This window comes from Trichomycterus rosablanca, chromosome 27 (assembly GCF_030014385.1).
Source record: "Trichomycterus rosablanca isolate fTriRos1 chromosome 27, fTriRos1.hap1, whole genome shotgun sequence".
Lineage (NCBI taxonomy): Eukaryota > Metazoa > Chordata > Actinopteri > Siluriformes > Trichomycteridae > Trichomycterus > Trichomycterus rosablanca.
Genome location: NC_086014.1, coordinates 11,406,549 through 11,426,451, shown reverse-complemented (window position 1 = coordinate 11,426,451; position 19,903 = coordinate 11,406,549). Strand labels below are relative to the sequence as shown.

At 42.5% G+C, this 19,903-nt stretch overlaps 1 protein-coding gene across 1 annotated transcript; it reads right to left on the bottom strand.

Annotated features, from left to right (window-relative positions):
- Positions 1 to 546: 546 nt before the first annotated feature.
- rrbp1b (ribosome binding protein 1b) lies at positions 547 to 19,873 on the bottom strand. The gene is made up of 27 exons (XM_062989643.1): positions 19,821 to 19,873; positions 16,200 to 17,818; positions 15,482 to 15,630; positions 14,788 to 14,910; positions 13,722 to 13,874; positions 13,259 to 13,377; positions 12,923 to 13,076; positions 12,442 to 12,580; positions 12,201 to 12,340; positions 11,561 to 11,598; positions 10,797 to 10,898; positions 10,316 to 10,372; positions 9,859 to 9,931; positions 8,924 to 9,040; positions 8,472 to 8,506; positions 8,294 to 8,381; positions 5,536 to 5,628; positions 5,309 to 5,401; positions 5,005 to 5,097; positions 4,794 to 4,883; positions 4,527 to 4,619; positions 4,326 to 4,397; positions 3,765 to 3,857; positions 3,574 to 3,657; positions 3,287 to 3,352; positions 1,484 to 1,570; positions 547 to 1,061 (listed from the first exon to the last, which is right to left on the bottom strand). The coding sequence occupies exons 2-27, from the start codon at positions 17,782 to 17,784 to the stop codon at positions 1,026 to 1,028; spliced, it is 3,972 nt and encodes a 1,323-aa protein (XP_062845713.1). The 5' UTR covers positions 17,785 to 17,818; positions 19,821 to 19,873; the 3' UTR covers positions 547 to 1,025.
- Between the last annotated feature and the right edge of the window lie 30 nt (positions 19,874 to 19,903).

The following is a 19,903-nucleotide window of genomic DNA, read 5'->3' as shown; positions in this document are numbered from 1 at the left end:
CTTTCTCCCTTGACTTAGTGGCACTGCATGATACCCAAGTCACCAGAGAGAATGTAACCACTCTAGCTGAGCTACACCATCTTCTTCCTCTCTTCGACAGAATCTGGCAGGGGTGGCATTCAAAGCAGACATGCATCAAGGCTTTTAAATGCATTTATGAACTTCTTTTACACTTCTTTGTATTTTATTGGCAATATCTGTTTATGGAAATGTCATGGCTATGCTTGGATGAACTTTTGGCAAGGAGTGAAATAGCAGGTGGCATGGTGGAGCAGCTGGTAGTATGGGTGCTGCACAGCAACATGGATCCTGGGTTTAGTGTCTAATGGTTTCGTCTTTTTATTGTCTTTATTCATTTAATTATTCATTAATTCAAAACGTGAACTCATTGGTCTCAATTGCCCCTAGGTGCAAGTGAGGGAATATGTGGGTGCGCTGGGTGGTGCTGAACCCACCACAGACTTGACTAAGATAAAGCAATTATTAACAATAAATGAATGAATGAGACAGGCAAATAAGCAAGCCAAGACAACAAACAACCCAACATATCATTAAATGTTTATTTTATTTGAAATTACATTTGGTCAGCAGCCGACTAAAAGAAGCGTAAGGGCTGTATTGCATCTCTGTAGTGTGAAATGTTCCTTCGCTTCACTTCTACGTGAAAGACAGTCCTTACGAACAAAAGAAAAAAAACACACAAGTGATTGCACACGAGCCTGCGTTTAACGCACGTTGCCCTTTTTTCGTAACACTGAGCGCTGAGAGTCGGAGGAATGTGAAAAGTCTTGGACAAAAAAAAACAAAAAACCAATACATAAAGAATTGTAGTAAAACAATCCATTGCTGGACGTCCTCCCTTCCTTTGGACCAACCATGTTCTGCTCTGTCTCTCCCTTTTAACTCCTGATTGGTTAATACAGAACAGGAATAATAACAATAATAATAATAAAGACAAAAAAAAAAAAAAAAAACATTATGGCACTTTTGGTTTGGTTTCTTATTTTGTTTCCCGTGCTGAGATGTTACACGGAGGTTCCTTTCTTCAGTTCCTCTCCTTCCTGAAGAAGAGAAAAACATATATAAATAATACTCAGGTTCTATAACATCAAATAATACATGGATTTATATTTTATCGATCACAGAGAGGTTTTTGAAGCATTGTGGTTTCATTTGAACCTATTTTATTGTCAATTTCTTCTTGATTCCTTAAGGTCAAGCTTACAGGGGACACTTGAATGGCCTTGCAACATTGGCTTTATATTTCCAGTTGCTGTCTTGAAACGTCCAGATTCTTTTTTTGGAAGTTGCTGCTCCTGCTGTTTTCAGGTCACCTTGCATCCTTTTTAAGTGACCAGTTTTTGTCCAATAAGTGTTTCTCCTTTAATGGATTATCAAACCAGTCATGCTGGCAGGATCCTCAGGTTCCTCTACTTGGCTGACAGAAGTAAACACTAGTACGGTCTAATACCACCTGCTTTACCTGGTCATGGTTTTGCTCAGCCTTCAGACAGGCACTCTCCTCCGTCTGCAACTGTCCTTTCACCTGCTCCAGCTGTGACTGCTCCTGCTGCAAAAATGAGGAACAGTGCAGAGTTCTATTACAGCTAAGAAGGGAAGCATGGGGGACAATAACAGGAAACTATGGTTAGATAACAAGTGAGGATATGATGGGAATGAGGTCAAATTAAGGGGATAAAGTCTTGATTATTACTCTTTTAAACATCTGCGGAAATTCCCTTCAAACTGCTGTATTTAATATCTCTCTAACAAGCCTAGCAGAACATGCCAAACCTATGTAGTGTACAGTGTATATTGAGTGCAGTATACAGTATATACTGGGTGCAGTATGCAGTTAATACTGAGTGCAGTATACAGTATATACTGAGTGCAATATATAGTGTACAGCACATACTGAGTGTAGTATGCAGTATACAGTATATACTGAGTGTAGTATTCAGTGTACAGTACATACTGAGTGTAGTATTCAGTGTACAGTATACACTGAGTGTAGTATGCAGCATATACTGAGTGTAGTATTCAGTATACAGTATATACTGAGTGTAGTATTCAGTATACAGTATACACTGAGTGTAGTATGCAGTATACAGTATATACTGAGTGTAGTATGCAGCATATACTGAGTGTAGTATTCAGTATACAGTATACACTGAGTGTAGTATGCAGTATACAGTATATACTGAGTGTAGTATGCAGTATACAGTATATACTGAGTGTAGTATGCAGCATATACTGAGTGTAGTATGCAGCATATACTGAGTGTAGTATTCAGTGTACAGTATACACTGAGTGTAGTATGCAGTATACAGTATATACTGAGTGTAGTATGCAGCATATACTGAGTGTAGTATTCAGTATACAGTATACACTGAGTGTAGTATGCAGTATACAGTATATACTGAGTGTAGTATGCAGTATACAGTATATACTGAGTGTAGTATGCAGCATATACTGAGTGTAGTATGCAGCATATACTGAGTGCAGTATACAGTATACACTGAGTGCAGTATGCAGTTAATACTGAGTGCAGTATACAGTATACAACATATACTAAGTGCAGTATGCAGTATATACTGAGTGCAGTATGCAGTATACAGTATATTCTGAGTGCAGTATGTAGTATACAACATATACTAAGTGCAGTATGCAGTATATACTGAGTGCAGTATGCAGTATACAGTATATTCTGAGTGCAGTATACAGTATACACTGAGGGCAGTATGCAGTATACAGTATATACTGAGTGCAGTATGCAGTATATACTGAGTGCAGTATGCAGTATACAGTATATTCTGAGTGCAGTATACAGTATATTCTGAGTGCAGTATGCAGTATACACTGAGTGCAGTATGCAGTATACACTGAGTGCAGTATGCAGTATATACTGAGGGCAGTATGCAGTATACAGTATATACTGAGTGCAGTATGCAGTATACAGTATATTCTGAGTGCAGTATGCAGTATACAGTATATTCTGAGTGCAGTATACAGTATATTCTGAGTGCAGTATACACTGAGTGCAGTATGCAGTATCCAGTATATACTGAGGGCAGTATGCAGTATACAGTATATACTGAGTGCAGTATGCAGCCTACAGTATGTAGTTGGCAATTTTAAACATATTAATACCAAATCATACTGGATTATCAGCGCTGGCCTTTTATGGTTACAAAAACCACCATAAGTTCAAGCATTCCTCAAGCATAAGACCCATTTATCACAGCTTCCAACACACAAAGCCTACTGTTTCATTCTTAAAACACACCTGGCTGATCTGAGACTCCTCGTTGTTCTGCACGTGCTCAGTCGCATTCTTCAGCTGCTGCCTGACCTGCAAGAAAATGCATCACCTCCATCAGACGATACAGTCGGGGCTAACACATGTTTAAACCATTTCGTTGAACCTCAATTCTGCCCAAAATTTACATATTTCTCAAATATTATTTATTATTAAGCACTAATGCTGTGGCACTGAACACTTATTTTCCTTATCATTTATGGTATCCATAACAACACAAACACCAGAGTCTTTGTGTGGGTTTTGTTACTTACCGCCGTCAGCTCAGCCTTCTGCTTCTGAGCTTCAGTCTGGGCCACTTCTAACTGACTCCGAGTGGCTGATAACAAGGTCTTCAGCTGAAAGACAAGAAAAATGTATGTGTCGTCTGCCATTATATTAAAAGATCATTGAAGTCTGAACATTCCAGAACAGTAAGTAATGCTACAGTATCAAAAAAAATCACCTGCTCCACCTCCTGAGCACAGCTCTGGCTAAAGGTGACAGACTCCAGCTGTTTCTCCAGCTGTGCTTCCAGTAGCATCACCTGTCCCTTCAGCTACAAAGGAAAATAAATCAAAAGAGAGTCAAAAACAGCCACTTCTAGTCCTCCAGCTCACACTGAAATCTGACCAGATCTGCTCTGTGCGGCTTCCAGAGGGGTGGCAACAAACCAGGCGGTAAATGTTAGCATGAGTCAACACATTAGGAAGTTCTTGGCTATACATCATAAAAGAGGATGCATAAAGATATAAAGACATAAAGGCCTTCGTGACTGTCATTAGGGCCAAATTGTTACGGCAAAGAATGCTTATGGGCAGCCGTCGTTAAGTACCCACCAGTGGTCAAGAAAGGACAAGCCATAGGTGCCCAGCTGGCGCAGTGGGATATTCCACTAGCACACCAGCGCCGAGATTCTGAACACCCCGTTCGACCAGTCGGCTGGGCGCCATCTAGCGGGCACAATTCACAACAACTGGCCACCGTGTCTGCTGGGTGGGATGACCGGGTGACTATCGAGTCGTACCTGTTCTGTGCTCTGGTTCTCTGTCTTAAGTGTCTCTAACGTTTCCTCCAACTGCATCACCTGAGCCAGAGCCTGGATGACATGTACACACGGGTAATTTACACACAATTACATGAAAACCATGCAAACCAAACTCAACAGTTGGTATATAATGCGAGTGCGTGTGTGTGTGTGTGTGTGTGTGTGTGAGTGTGCGTTTACCGCTTGCCGCTGCTCCTCGGCTTCGACGATCTTGGATTTCCACACAGCTTCTCCATCGTGCACGCTGTGCTGCAGATCCTTTAGGATTCCCTCCTACAGTCAGACAGACAGCGTGGGTGTCAACAACAAGAGTATGAAACATGCATGAGTGGAGCCTAGGGTTCGATTGGGAACAAACTGAGACTAGGTTCAATTCAACCTGAATGCATATAAAGGTGTGAATGCTGATAAACTCAAAGTATGTTTGTATGGTTGTGTGTGTTGTACCGTTTCACTGAGAGTGGCTCTGTACTGGTTGCACTGGGCCTGCAGTGCTGCCTGACCCTCCTGAGCTTCCTTTACCTTCTGCAGTGCTTCCTGTACCAATAAAAACACATTTGATTTGCATGTGGATCGACTTGGAGCTGGACTTAGCAGTGTGTGTGTGTGTGTGTGTGTGTGTGTGTGTGTGTGTGTGTGTGTGTGTGTGTGTGTTTACCGTTAATGCTGTGTCTTGCTCTTTGGGTGTTTCTTGCTGGCTGTGTGTGAGCGTCTCCTGTGCTTTGAGTGTGAACGATTCCAACCAGTTAGTCTATACGCAGCACACACACACAAATACTATTTACTTGGACAGGTCATTTGCCCCAACATTGATACAATTATATAATTAATAATAAAGCCTCTATATTACATATATATAGAACTAAAATTCAGTTATATTATGCATGTGTGTAAAATAATGCAACCCACGGTGTTAACTGTATATTCACTACACCTTTAATTCCATTACAGATGAACCTTACCTGTTGCATTTCTATCGAGACGTGGGGGAAAAGCGTTTTGAGGGCTTTTTTGGTCTCCACCTGAAGAGACTCCAGCTTCTGTTGGGCCACGTTCTGCACACACACACACACACACACACACAAATGATTATCTGTTATCAGAGCTTTTATAGCGAGCTTTGAACTTTTGACATTGTAATAAATTATATGAACATACAGTATGTGTGTGTATGTTTGTGTATTCAGACCTGAGCGTTTCTGGCTTCAGATAGTCTCTCTTCACCCAGTCGCTCAGCGGCAGACAGGGCCTCCACAGCAGTGCTGTTCTTCTCCTGCAGGGTCTGCATAAACAAACATATCACTATAATATTAATAAAATCACAACCAATAAAGGTCTGTCACAGTAAAGCAGAATCCTGATACGCACAATTACACAATCATATATCTATCCTAGTTGTAAGTATATTAGACATTAAAATGACCCAGTGATCAGGTGGTGCAGTGGTAAAACACGGTAAAATGCTAGCCCACCAGTGCTGACATCTCAAGCTATCTATTGGCTGTTGGTCTGTAAGGGAGGGACAATAGCTAAAACAGTTTCTCTCTTGCTGGTGCAATGGTGGCCTCTGCCGAACGGGTGGTTCACCCTGGCCCTAACAGGTGAAAAGAAGTGATCGGCGTGCTACATGTGTTAGAGTGGACAGTTTGAGCCCTCCTCAATTGAGAATGGGGGAAAAATGGAGGGAAATACAAAGAATTTATATTATATATACAGTGTATCACAAAAGTGAGTACACCCCTCACATTTCTGCAGATATTTAAGTATATCTTTTCATGGGACAACACTGACAAAATGACACTTTGACACAATGAAAAGTAGTCTGTGTGCAGCTTATATAACAGTGTAAATTTATTCTTCCCTCAAAATAACTCAATATGCAGCCATTAATGTCTAAACCACCGGCAACAAAAGTGAGTACACCCCTTAGTGAAAGTTCCTGAAGTGTCAATATTTTGTGTGGCCACCATTATTTCTTAGAACTGCCTTAACTCTCCTGGGCATGGAGTTTACCAGAGCTTCACAGGTTGCCACTGGAATGCTTTTCCACTCCTCCATGACGACATCACGGAGCTGGCGGATATTCAAGACTTTGCGCTCCTCCACCTTCCGCTTGAGGATGCCCCAAAGATGTTCTATTGGGTTTAGGTCTGGAGACATGCTTGGCCAGTCCATCACCTTTACCCTCAGCCTCTTCAATAAAGCAGTGGTCGTCTTAGAGGTGTGTTTGGGGTCATTATCATGCTGGAACACTGCCCTGCGACCCAGTTTCCGGAGGGAGGGGATCATTCTCTGCTTCAGTATTTCACAGTACATATTGGAGTTCATGTGTCCCTCAATGAAATGTAACTCCCCAACACCTGCTGCACTCATGCAGCCCCAGACCATGGCATTCCCACCACCATGCTTGACTGTAGGCATGACACACTTATCTTTGTACTCCTCACCTGATTGCTGCCACACATGCTTGAGACCATCTGAACCAAACAAATGAATCTTGGTCTCATCAGACCATAGGACATGGTTCCAGTAATCCATGTCCTTTGTTGACATGTCTTCAGCAAACTGTTTGTGGGCTTTCTTGTGTAGAGACTTCAGAAGAGGCTTCCTTCTGGGGTGACAGCCATGCAGACCAATTTGATGTAGTGTGCGGCGTATGGTCTGAGCACTGACAGGCTGACCCCCCACCTTTTCAATCTCTGCAGCAATGCTGACAGCACTCCTGCGCCTATCTTTCAAAGACAGCAGTTGGATGTGACGCTGAGCACGTGCACTCAGCTTCTTTGGACGACAAACGCGAGGTCTGTTCTGAGTGGACCCTGCTCTTTTAAAACGCTGAATGATCTTGGCCACTGTGCTGCAGCTCAGTTTCAGGGTGTTGGCATCTTCTTGTAGCCTTGGCCATCTTCATGTAGCGCAACAATTCGTCTTTTAAGATCCTCAGAGAGTTCTTTGCCATGAGGTGCCATGTTGGAACTTTCAGTGACCAGTATGAGAGAGTGTGAGAGCTGTACTACTAAATTGAACACACCTGCTCCCTATGCACACCTGAGACCTAGTAACACTAACAAATCACATGACATTTTGGAGGGAAAATGACAAGCAGTGCTCAATTTGGACATTTAGGGGTGTAGTCTCTTAGGGGTGTACTCACTTTTGTTGCCGGTGGTTTAGACATTAATGGCTGTATTTTGAGTTATTTTGAGGGAAGAATAAATTTACACTGTTATATAAGCTGCACACAGACTACTTTTCATTGTGTCAAAGTGTCATTTTGTCAGTGTTGTCCCATGAAAAGATATACTTAAATATCTGCAGAAATGTGAGAGGTGTACTCACTTTTGTGATACACTGTATATATAAAAGCTATTGACAATTGTATTAATCTGACATGGAAAATAGAAAACTCTAAAAGACTGTAATGAATAAAATCGCTAACACTGTATTAGATTAGAATTCACTGCTCAAGCTCTAACTTTTGAAGTCTGTTCAAGCAGGCATACCATTTATATAAAATGTTATTATAGAGAATCTACTTGTTCCATGATACCTATGATTCATCTTTCTTTGGCTGGATGTACAAAGCAGACGTGGTATCAAATGCCCACGATTGATTTATGTATTTGGGTTTTTATGCCATGTTTTACACATATATGTCTTTTAAAGGCAAAAATAGATATTATGTTTCTGTCCATTGTATCCTGTGTTTATATTTTGGTCTATTTTATATTTTCATTTTTATGGCTGCGAGGTCGGTTCAAACTGTTCTTGTGTCGTCTGGTGTAAGAATTTCATTTATGGTTTCAGGCATGTGTACTTGTTTTCTTTCCTTTATGTATTTGGCAAACGTCCACAATAAATTCAAGGCTGTGAGTGAGTGCCTTTTTTATCGGCTTTGCCAGACCACCAGTTCATATCAATAAATTTTTTTATTTAAGTACACTGACCTTGCTTTCAGCTTTGGCGTTTTCCACCTGCTCTTTCAGCTGCTGCAGCTCTTCCTCTAGAGAAATCAGACGAGCATCTTTCTCCAAGCTGGAAAACAAAACAAACAGATTTAAACCGGCATTAAAAGAATTGAATTGGCGCACACACAAATAAAACAAGCATATCTGAGGTTCTTACTTCTCGAACGGCTGCTCTGCCTCGGCAATCTCAGCCTGGAGAAACAGGAAAACAAAAGATATAAATAAAAAATTTGCCATATAATAATAATAGTAATAATAATAAGTCATGTTAGTAGTTCAGGAGTGTTTTGATTGAGTTGTGGGTAATTTTTTAGGTTTTAGTCAGACAGTTTGTGTTTTTTCTGGCTGGAATTACTTGGTGCTCATAATTTGTACTTCAGTCAGAAGTCGTTTTACACTCACTGAGCAGCCAATACTGACCCGTGTTAAGAGGACACAAAGTCCTGTTGGTTTATCTCTCAAGCGTTTTGAGAGCCTGGGGATTTAAAATGTCTGGAAATCAATGAACTTGCATGAGTCGAAGCCTTTATGTGTGTAGCGTAAAATTGAAATTAAAATTGAAATGAAATTAAAATTAAAATGTCATTATTAAAAGGATCAGAACCATACCGCTGTCTTCTGCTGCTCCATGTCTTCTTTCAGTTGCTTCAGCTCTTCCTCCAGGGCTGAGACTTTGTTGTGTCGCTCGGTGAGACTGTCCTGCAGCTGCTGCACTGAGGTCTGCTTCTGAAACAGAAACACCCAAATAATGCACAACTGGTTACATGTTTGATCGGATGATGATCATTATTGTTACTATTATTTTTATTTTCATTACTTTTTTTATTATTGTTACGATCATATTTATTATTGTTTTAATATTATCATTATCACTTCCATTATAGTTTTTATTCTTCTTCTTCTTATTATTATTATTAGTAGTAGTAGTAGTAATAACAGTAGTATTAATTGTATTATTTATTATTTTCATCATTATTATTATTGTTAGTATTGTTTGTAATATCTTTTGCATTTTTTTGTTATTTTCAATATTATTATTATTATTAGTAATAGTAGTATTATTTGTGTTATTACTGTTTATTATTATTTTCAGCATTATTATTTTTATCATCATTATGGGCTTTAATATCACTTTTTTCATTACTGTTTTTGTTATTATTATTTAATAGTGTTTTAAAATTTTATTATCATAATTGTTATTATTAATATTATAATTTCTACTATTATTAATATTTTATTAGTAGGATTCATTTACTAATTATTATTTTCATTAGTTTTATTAATATTATTATTGTCTATTATGTCAATTATTATTATATTATTGATATTATTATTATAAGTTCAAACACACTCCCCAACCAATCAGAACCAACTAACTCTAACTAGATCCAATATTTATGGAAATACAATTTTCCGAATTTATTACACAGTGTGACAAACACTGACTGACTGTTCATCTCTAGGTGGTTATTAAAAGTTATTGATAAAATGACTGGAACCATTAAAAAAAGATATACAAAAAGGGGGAACTAATTATCCAATACCTCGTTCACATTTGCTTTCATCTTCTCTAGTTGTTCCTCTAAAGATGCCACCAAATTCTCCTTCTCGTTCAAACTAGAGCAGAAAAAAAACCAAAATACACAAATTAACTTGAGGTCCATTAGACCCACTTCCCAAAATGTGTGTGGCAACGCCTGTTTGGTTACTATGGTGCATGTGAGGGTCAGGGATGTATTTAATGTTGGGCTGATGGTAGCTGATTTGATCAGGCAATGGAACTGGACATCATATCAATGGCAGAAGGTCAATGGGTGTGTCTATTCCTGTTTGGCTGGAAGTGATAGCACCTTGATGCACTGTATGTCCTGGTACCAGATACCACAGACTCATGTCTAGGTTGGTACCAAGCTGTTTCGAGAGCATATTAGGTGAGGGGTCTACTGTATATATATGTAATGATGTGATGAAGGAAGGATGCAGAGATGCAGGATGTGGTACCTGTTCTGTAGTAGCTGAATCTCTGAAGTGAGAGAATTCTTTTCTGCTTCCACCTCACTGAAACACAACAAGCATCAGGGACCATTAGGGCATCGCTCTTAAACCCTTTTACACTAAAAACCCCTGCATAAATATGGTGGTATTGCCATGATTAATCGACTCTCACATTTCATATGCAATTTACCAGGTTGTTCGCTTTCAGATACAGACTAGCCTGGGGACACGAAGTGGTCCACTTACATTTCCATTTATGGCATTTAGGGGTTGCTTATGGGTCCAACAGTGGTAGCTTGGCAGTGAAGGGGCTTGACCTAGCATCCTTCCGGTTACTAGGCTAGTACCTTCACCACTGACCAATGTTTGTTCACTGGCTGCTTCACATATACTTTCGTCTGCTGTTATTGGTTGCAGCAATTATGCTAATTACGTGTAGTTGTTTTAATGGCATTAAAAAGGGAAAGCCTAATGTGTTGGGTTGTACCTGTTGGGTTCAGACTGAGCGCTCTTGACCGCTGCATGCTCCTCCCTCAGCTGTTTGAGCTCCGCCTCCAACAGAACGACCCGCCCCTCCCGCTCTGTCAAACTGAGAGATGAAGGAACAACGTGAGCAAAAGGATTAAACGGAATGCTATAGAAGAAAAGGAATGAGGTTAAACATGAATCAAAGCCAGTATGACCTATTGTTAGCAAAGGTCAGCCTAAATCTACAATTGTTTCTTTAACTGTGGGATAACTGGACTGCCAATTGTGAGCCAGACATTGTTTATGAGGCCCGAGGTTGCCTAGTCTTCCTAGTTACTTGGACAGGTAAAGCATAATGCTAAATGTGTGTAGACGTTGGTCCTGATTTGGTCTCCCAGCCTGAATACGGACACTTCACAAAGCCAATGGCACGTTTTATGATGTGACTGGGTTGTTTGTGTACTTTTATTCTAGCTCAAAACAATTTAAATGCTGGGCCAGTTTGTCATTGTCTATATGAAGTAGGGGGAAAACTCTGCTGGGTATTTTTCTGTTATCTGGAAAGCATTTTCTTTACACCAGTCAGCAATGTGTACGTCAACTACTTGTAAAACTCAGATCCGAATTTCAATTGCATCTATTGCATACTTGGCCAGATGCCAAAAGTTTTTTGTTTTTTTTACAGACCCCAACCCGACTGTTCCTCTTTCTATTTTTGATTATTGATTGCTGTTAAATAGACAAGTGATAATTTGCATATTAGTAATCATCAGTGTCCCTCACCTGCTCTTCAGCTGCTCCAGTTCCTCAGAGTTCTCCACCTGCGTACAAAGATGCTGATTCAGTTTTTTACCAAGTTACGATTCCAAAGGTCGATTCACTATCACAGCAGCCAGGTTTCTAAAGCTCTTTTTCAAAACAAAACGTTCACACTGGCTGCAAGAGGAACGCAGGCCCATGCATCGCGCTGTAATGCGCAGTCCATACTCAACGTTTAAGTAATTATAATAGAATAAAAATAAACATTTGGGCTAAAATTACTTCATTAACATTGTTAATTATTGCCCCAGACAGCACAAGTCGACCCGTAGTACCTGTGTACTATTAATCCAAATAAAATAAAACTAGGGATGTCAATTTATGAAACACGAGACAGCCTTTTGATGCTGATATTTATGTAGGTTTCTTTAAATGACCAGTCAAACCCCTGCTAGGTCCCAAATTGTGTTCATTTTCACACATCACTGGATGTTCTAGGTTTGCATTCAACTGTTAAGGTCGCAGTGCGGCGTACTGTAGCTTCCATATATTCTATCATTCAATTTATGAGGTAATTTATTGACTGTCGTGAAATCAGTGCGGTCCTAAATTAAGCACATTTTCTAGTGAATTTAGGATAACGCATCGTCTTCTATGTGAATACCTGTGGAGGTGCAGACTGCAACGGGACGACCTGTTCCTTCACGTCCTGCTGTGCCTGAGCGAGCTCAGCCTTTAAAGCCTCCACTTCAGCGGACCGCTCCTGCAGCTTCACCTCTGTGCTGTGTACTTGTTCCTGCAGTTCTGCTCACACATCAGTTAAAAACATTAAAAACAAATACATAAGATACATAATACTGAGAAACTGCCCTGACATCCAGTGTGTGTGTGTGTTGAGAACTGACCATTAAGCTTGCTGGCCTCGGTTTGGGCGTGCTGCAGTTGGGCCTGCAGGGCGGCGCTGTTGCTCAACGCCTGCTGCAATTCACCCTGGACCTGGTCCAACCTCTGCTGCAAAGTCTGCTGGGATTCTGCTTGTCCTGTCTGTGCACGCGCACACACACACACACACACACACACACACACACACACACCAGTGTAAAAATAATAAACTTACATGAAATCGATTTTGACTGTGGGTCTGGGGCCCGATTGGGTCGCCTCGATTTATTAAGAATGCCCTGCTCATACGAAACTAGCTCAAGAGTGTTATAATGCTCATATTATAGTGTCTGATTGGCTACTTCTGATCTGGAATTTAAGCACAAAAGTAAAGGTTTACACAAAAACATCCAGTGAGCAGAAGTTCTCGTTCATAAAAGACAGCTTCAGGCTGACAGTACAGCTACAGTAGTTCACAGTATAGTCTAGTGGTCATTTACTCACCTGGGCTTTGGTCAGTTTCTCCTCCATGGCACTCATTTTGGACTCCAGTGCTTTCCTGCGCTCCTCCTCAGCTTGGTGGGCGCTGGTGCGCTCGGTCAGCTCGCGGTTCAGGCGCACGCAGTCCTGGCGCAGCACGGTCAGCTCGGAGTTCTGCCTGTGTGTACAATGGCATTAAAATGAATGACATTCTATGCTATTCTACCTACTTGAGGGGTTATAAAGGCGGCAGCAGATTCACATTTGGGAGTCAGAAACGACTACGTTTTAGGGTAAATGGAAGAATTTGATCACATGATCCAGTGCTCTGGAATAGGTTACGTTGGGTCGTGTGCGTACCTGCTCTCTGCCATGCTGGTAGCCTTGTTCAGGGCGTCTTTCAGGATGGAGTTCTCCTGCTGCATACGGGCCAGCTGGGCCTTGGGTCCGTGCTCCAACTGATCCTGCAGGCTCTGGATCTGTCACAACACACAGACACATTTACGTGCTTGACGGCACAGCCGAACCCTCGTGCCACGCCCTGCCCCGGTGCGAATGACATAAATACCAGAGGAACTGACGTCGGCGTTTGCATACGAGGCTGACGCGTGTCACGGTGCGTGTCACGGACATGAAAGCTCAATTTCACTTTTGCATCTACGCATTACAGAGGTGGATTTTCACTCAGTGCTACAGTCGGTTTCCTAACTGTCACATTGTTTAACAGACAGCCGAGAACCGCCACAAGTTCTGCCGAACAATAAAAGGCATCTGGTTTAGATTTGGTAAATGTAAAGAACCAAAGACTGCCCATTAATCCGACCTTGCTGTTGAGCCGCTGGGTCTGGAGCGTGTGCTCGTCGTAGGACGCCTTCATGCGGGCGTGCAGGGCGGTGATCTCCTGCTCGCGGACGCTCAGCTCGGAGCTCATCCGGGTCTCCACCGTCGCCAGCTTGCTCTTCTCTGTGCTCAGCTCCTAGTAAACATACACCAGACATGAATTAAGCATCTCCACTTCCACTCCAACCCAAACACCCCCCACCCCCAATCAGATTTGCTTCTAATTTGGTTAATGTTTAACTTGCGTCACAGCTTCGCTCACTGGCAGCAGTGTGGTTTCAGTTCAAGAGTTGGAGATTTGCGAACATACAGTATTTAACCGCCTTCGTTTTCCTTATATGGTCAACTTCCTGTGCATATTTCTACTTTAAATGCACCCAGCACTTAGAATACAATCAACTTACAATACTGTGACAGTATACTGTCTAAGCAATTGAGGGTTAAGGGGCCTTGCTTAAGGGCCCAACTGTGACAACCTGGCAGAGGTGGGGCTTGAACCAGCAACCTTTTGATTACTAATCCAGTACCTTAACCAAAATGAAGTATCAAACAAATGTTGAGTATTTGGGAGCTCTCTGAGCTTACGTACATTAGCAGTCTACGTCATCAAGAGCAAATGGCACAGGAAATGTCTGGCTGCGCGTTCGACAGTAGTCATAACATAAGCAAATGACAAACAAAGCCTAACACGGTCATTCACACCACTGTCCTTCCTCCTAAAATGCAGGTGAATTGATTTAGCCTCTCAAGGTGGTGCTTCATGCATAGAAACAGCTACAAAGAATTAGTCCAAGTGCTTATGATAGCAGTGCACTGGCTGATCCCTGATTACAAACTATTTAATCAAGAAAATCATAAGGACATGGTTCACGGTCTCAAATACATGAATTAGAAGCTGGAAATGTTTATAATCGCTGACACTCAGGATCTGATTTGGTCCCCAAAATAAATTCTGGGATGTTAAAGCGCATTTAAAAACCTGGCTGTTAATCTTTAAGTCTCAGTCTGACCAATCAGGAGCGTCTTACTATCTTACGAACGATTAATACCTTGGTGAGCTCGCGGATTCGCGTCTTGGCGGCGGCGGAGTTCTCCTGCTCGGCAGACAGGAGCTTCTCTTTCTCATCCAGCTGCTTCTTCATAGCCGCCAGGGGGGCGCCCTTCTGAGATGCCTGGAAAAGATCGGAAAGTAAGTGGACGGCCTAAATTGACACTTGACCAAAGGGAAAAACAGGTAAAGAACTCCCCGAGACGCTATTAGAGGGAGGGTATATCTCCACAACTGAGTGAATGCTTGCTGATGATTGGTTGGAGGGCCTGTCGGTCAAGATGTGCACACTGAGGAGGCAGAATAAGCAATCAACACTTATTCAAGAGCTAAACTGAGCTGGGGTCAGAGTGCTAGGTCAGCCATTGTACGGCACCCCTGGAGCAGAGAGGGTTAAGGGGCTTGCTCAAGGGCCCGACAGTGGCTGTATGGCAGAGCTGGGATTCAAACTCTCAACCTTTCAGTTAACAGCCCAAAGCCCTACCCATTAGGCTACCACTGTTTTCAGCATTTAGCAGAGGCTTTTATCCAAAGTGACTTACAGTATACAGTCTAAGCAATTAAGGGTTTTGCTCAAGGGCCCAACAGTGGTAACAGTGGCAGTGGCGGGGTTTGATCCAGCAACCTTCTGATTACTAGTCCACTACCTTGACCACTAGGCTACAACTGCCTGTTTAGACACTATAAAGTCGTACCAGTTGCCAAGTATCAGCGCCCGCTCTGTTGCCGATAGCCTCCAGCAGCTTCTGGGTCTCGGACTCGGTGAACACGGAGCTGCGCAGCGTGGACATCAGGGTGTTAAACGGCAGCAGCAGAGGCACGTCGGCGGCATCCACTACGGCAGCTACAGGCAAAGAAAAAGGACTAAAATAACATGTACTGCAGGTAGACGTGCACTGAAACGAAACTACACAACCAACGTAAGCAATTTGATTGCCATAATTACGATTTCAATAACTACTGTTCACACTCACCACCCAGAAATGTGCAGAGGATGGACTGGCTAGTCTACTTTTCCTAGGTGTGTATAGGAACAGGTAACACTGAATATACTGGAAATGCTAATGTCAATACATAATATAGTAACAAGTGGCAACATGTGGACACCTGACCAGAAGATCGTTTTGGATGCTCCCCAACTCCCAAACCCTTTGATCCTTTCTTCTGGAAGCTTGATTTTGGAGCTTGTTCGAGGAATTTGTACCTATTCCGTTATAAAAAGCCAGGCTTGTTAAGGTCTGGCTCACATTTGATGCTCCAATTGGGTTCAAAAAGTTGCCAAAAGTCTTAAAATCTCACTCATGACCTCTTACCAGTACAAGTTAGTTTACTACAAGGTCTCTAGACCTCTAGCTAAGGAGAGGTACATCTGGTTAGCAAGACCATAACCGCCAATAACCCTTCAGAACGTACCTGGCTCGGCCTTCTTCTTTGACTTCTTCTTGGATGGAGTTTCAGCTTTAGGCTGCTCAGATTTTGGTGGTATAACTGTCACCGGGGTGACTTCAGCTGCCACAGCGACTGCCTGCTGCTTAACAACCTTTACAGGTTGCTCCTTGACAATCTTAGCATTTGATTCCTTCACGGTCTTCACACTGGTTTCTTTGGGAGCCTTTGCTGCTGGTTCTTTAGCGGCCTTAGCAGCTGGCTCTTTAGTGACTGGTTCCTGGGCGACCTTGGGGAGCGATTCCTTAGCACTTTTAGCGGCAGGTTCTTTAGCGGCCTTAGCAGCTGGCTCTTTAGTGACTGGTTCCTGGGCGACCTTGGGGAGCGATTCCTTAGCACTTTTAGCGGCAGGTTCTTTAGCGGCCTTAGCAGCTGACTCTTTAGTGACTGGTTCCTGGGCGACCTTGGGGAGCGATTCCTTAGCACTTTTAGCGGCAGGTTCTTTAGCGGCCTTAGCAGCTGACTCTTTAGTGACTGGTTCCTGGGCGACCTTGGGGAGCGATTCCTTAGCACTTTTAGCGGCAGGTTCTTTAGCGGCCTTAGCAGCTGACTCTTTAGTGACTGGTTCCTGGGCGACCTTGGGGAGCGATTCCTTAGCACTTTTAGCGGCAGGTTCTTTAGCGGCCTTAGCAGCTGACTCTTTAGTGACTGGTTCCTGGGCGACCTTGGGGAGCGATTCCTTAGCACTTTTAGCGGCAGGTTCTTTAGCGGCCTTAGCAGCTGACTCTTTAGTGACTGGTTCCTGGGCGACCTTGGGGAGCGATTCCTTAGCACTTTTAGCGGCAGGTTCTTTAGTGGCACTTTCTTTGGCAGCCTTTTTAGATGGTTCCCTTATAGGCTTGGGAGCAGACTCCTTGGGAGCAGGTTCATTGGCAGCCTTAGGTGCTGGTTCCTTGGCTACTTTGGCAGCCTGTTCTTTCACAACCTTGGGAGTGGGTTCCTTTGCAACAGGTTCCTTGGCGGTCTTCACAGCTGCCTCCTTGGGGACGGGATTCTTGGCGATCTTCGGGGCTTGTTCCTTAGTGACGGTTTCGGTGACAACTTCCACGGGCTTAGTCGGGGCTGGCTCCACCTTCGCTACCTTTTTCTTCTTCTTGTCTTTTGGGGAAGGAGCAGGTGGGACTGACACCGCTACAGGCTTAGGTGGAGCAACCGCAAGCTCAGCTTTAGGCTCCGGGATCACTGGCTCCGGAACGACAGGGGCTACGGCGACAGGAAAAGGCTTAGGTGCGGCAGGGAGTTCTGGTTCCGATTCTGGTTCTGGCTCGCTAGTCTCCGAAGTCGGTTCAGGACCGGAGTCCTGTTCAGGCAGCTTCCCATTTGGCTTGTCTTCCCTTTTCTTGGCTTTGCTTTTCTTCTCGGAGGCTTTCTTCTTCTTGTCAGCACGTGGGGGATGAGTTCTGGCCAGTTCACGACGTTGGTGGGCCAGGGCTTCCTCGTACGACGTTTCCTTCATAGAGAGAGTGGAGACCAAGGCGATTCCGATAGCCGAAACCACCATGAAGCCACCAAAAACCATGATGCCTAGAGTTTGAGGGTCGTACAAATCCATCTTTGCTCAGTTCTGCCTGCAGATGATCTTGTTTCTACAACAAAATAAGCACCACATGTGAATTCTACTGAATTAGTATTCAGTCAATTTACCAAAAAAAACCAATGGATTCAAAAGAACTACTGGTAACCAAACATGAACTCTATTACCTGATGGAGCAAAATTTGAGAGAGCAGGTCTGGCTGTGATCCACCAACGTTTAAAGCAAATCTAACCAACTACAAGCGGTCTAATATGCTAGATCACCACCACATAAGGCTAGACAGCAGTGCTACCAACAAACCAGGCCAGCCACCCAACAGACACCACTGGCCAATTCATCCTCTGCTCTTCAGTCAAAGCACCTACAAGAGTAATGGGTGATTTAACAAGGTGCTGGTCTGGGCCCTCTTCAACCAGCATGACGGAGGAGGTCCTCTATGAGGTTACGTATGCGGAATCTAGCATCCAGTGGCGCCTCATCAGAGACATTTATTCAACCTAAGACTTGAATCTAGCAGCCGGTGACCCACATCAGAGACGCAGCAGTTAGAAGAGAGGTTGTGTGGCTGGCGCGCCATACGTCTCAAAGGAAGCATTGTTAGTCTTTACCCTCTCAGACTGGTAGCAGGAACTTTTAAACAATCAGAAATTTACCTAAGATTACGCACTCAGACATCAACAACTAATATATTAGCTTATCAGGTACAAGAAAGCAAAATGTTCCTTAGATGCAGACTACCTCTTTACCTTGCTTTACCCTGCAAGGTACTTTTCACTACAGTCAGCCTCAAGCAAACTCTCAGTGACGATTATGCAACACTGTCCAAAGACCATGGCAGTGCAGACTACACCGGTCCACAAGTGACCCGACGATCAGAGTGGGGTCACTTTGTACTACGCTGACTGTGTGTAATCTTTGAAAAGAAACGAGATTATCTAGCTAAGTTAATCATCATCATTAAGCTTGTTAAATGTTTTAATTTTAAGGTGCTGTGCTGCGTAGAGCTGAAACGTTACAATAAATAAAAGCTATGTCCGATTATTACATTTATTTAAAAAGCAGTAGCAGAAGCTTTTATCCAATGAGACTTACAATTATGACTGAAAACAATCTGAATAATTAAAGGTTAAGGTCCTTGCTCAGGGGTCCAACAGTGGCAACTTGGTGGCAGTGGTGCTTGCTCAGCAACCTTCTGACTACTAGTCCAGTACCGTAACCAATGAGCAACCACTACATTCCTTCAGTAGAGCAATGACAAGACATAGAAGGAAAGTTTGGGCCACATGAGCTAAACTAAAATTCTAAAATTAATTTTTATTAAAGGCAACATTGTTTAAAAAAACAACAACATATGGGAGCTAAAACACTGCAATAAATCAATCACATCAGTTTAAGAGTCTTAGGGTACAGTTACACATTAAAACATAATAAAAAAGTGCAAAATAAAAATGAAAAGAAAGCTTTTTATAAATATTAATCTGTTTATAATAATTAAACTGAACTGATTGGAACATTTTGATCCACTTCACTTCACTCCACATCAGATCAGATGGCCACATCAGCAATCAGATTTGGGGTTATTTTCTCACTTTTAGGGTTTATTAGGTACAAACTTCATCTTTTCAACACCATTAAAGCACATTTTACATGTTTATGCTGTAATAAAGTGAAATAAAAGTAAAATCCTGAAATAAAACAGATTAATGAGATGTTTGGGCCACATCAGCTAAACTTTTGCACTCATTTAGACCTAAAAGCTTGTTCAGACTGGAGGTAAATCTAAAATAAAACTATTTAATATGCTTGTGTTGAATGAGGGAGTAAATCTGACAGATTGAAGTGATTTAAAGGGAAGGAAAAAAGTTTAGATTTCTAACTACAGTTAAAGTCTGAGTAAGTTTCACACGCCGCTTTGTTCCATTGCTTCTCTTATTAAACGAATGATAACAGTGCTAAAGCTAACACACTAATAAAGGCGAACTTTATACAGATTAAAAGCTGAATAAAAGTAGAAATGAGGTATTTCATTAGGGAATAAAGGAATGAAGCTTACCACTCAGCCGGAGCTTTTTTTCCTGCCTCGAAGCAGCTCTGACTGTGGAGTCGTGGCACTTTCTGTGAGCTGGCACAGCGCCC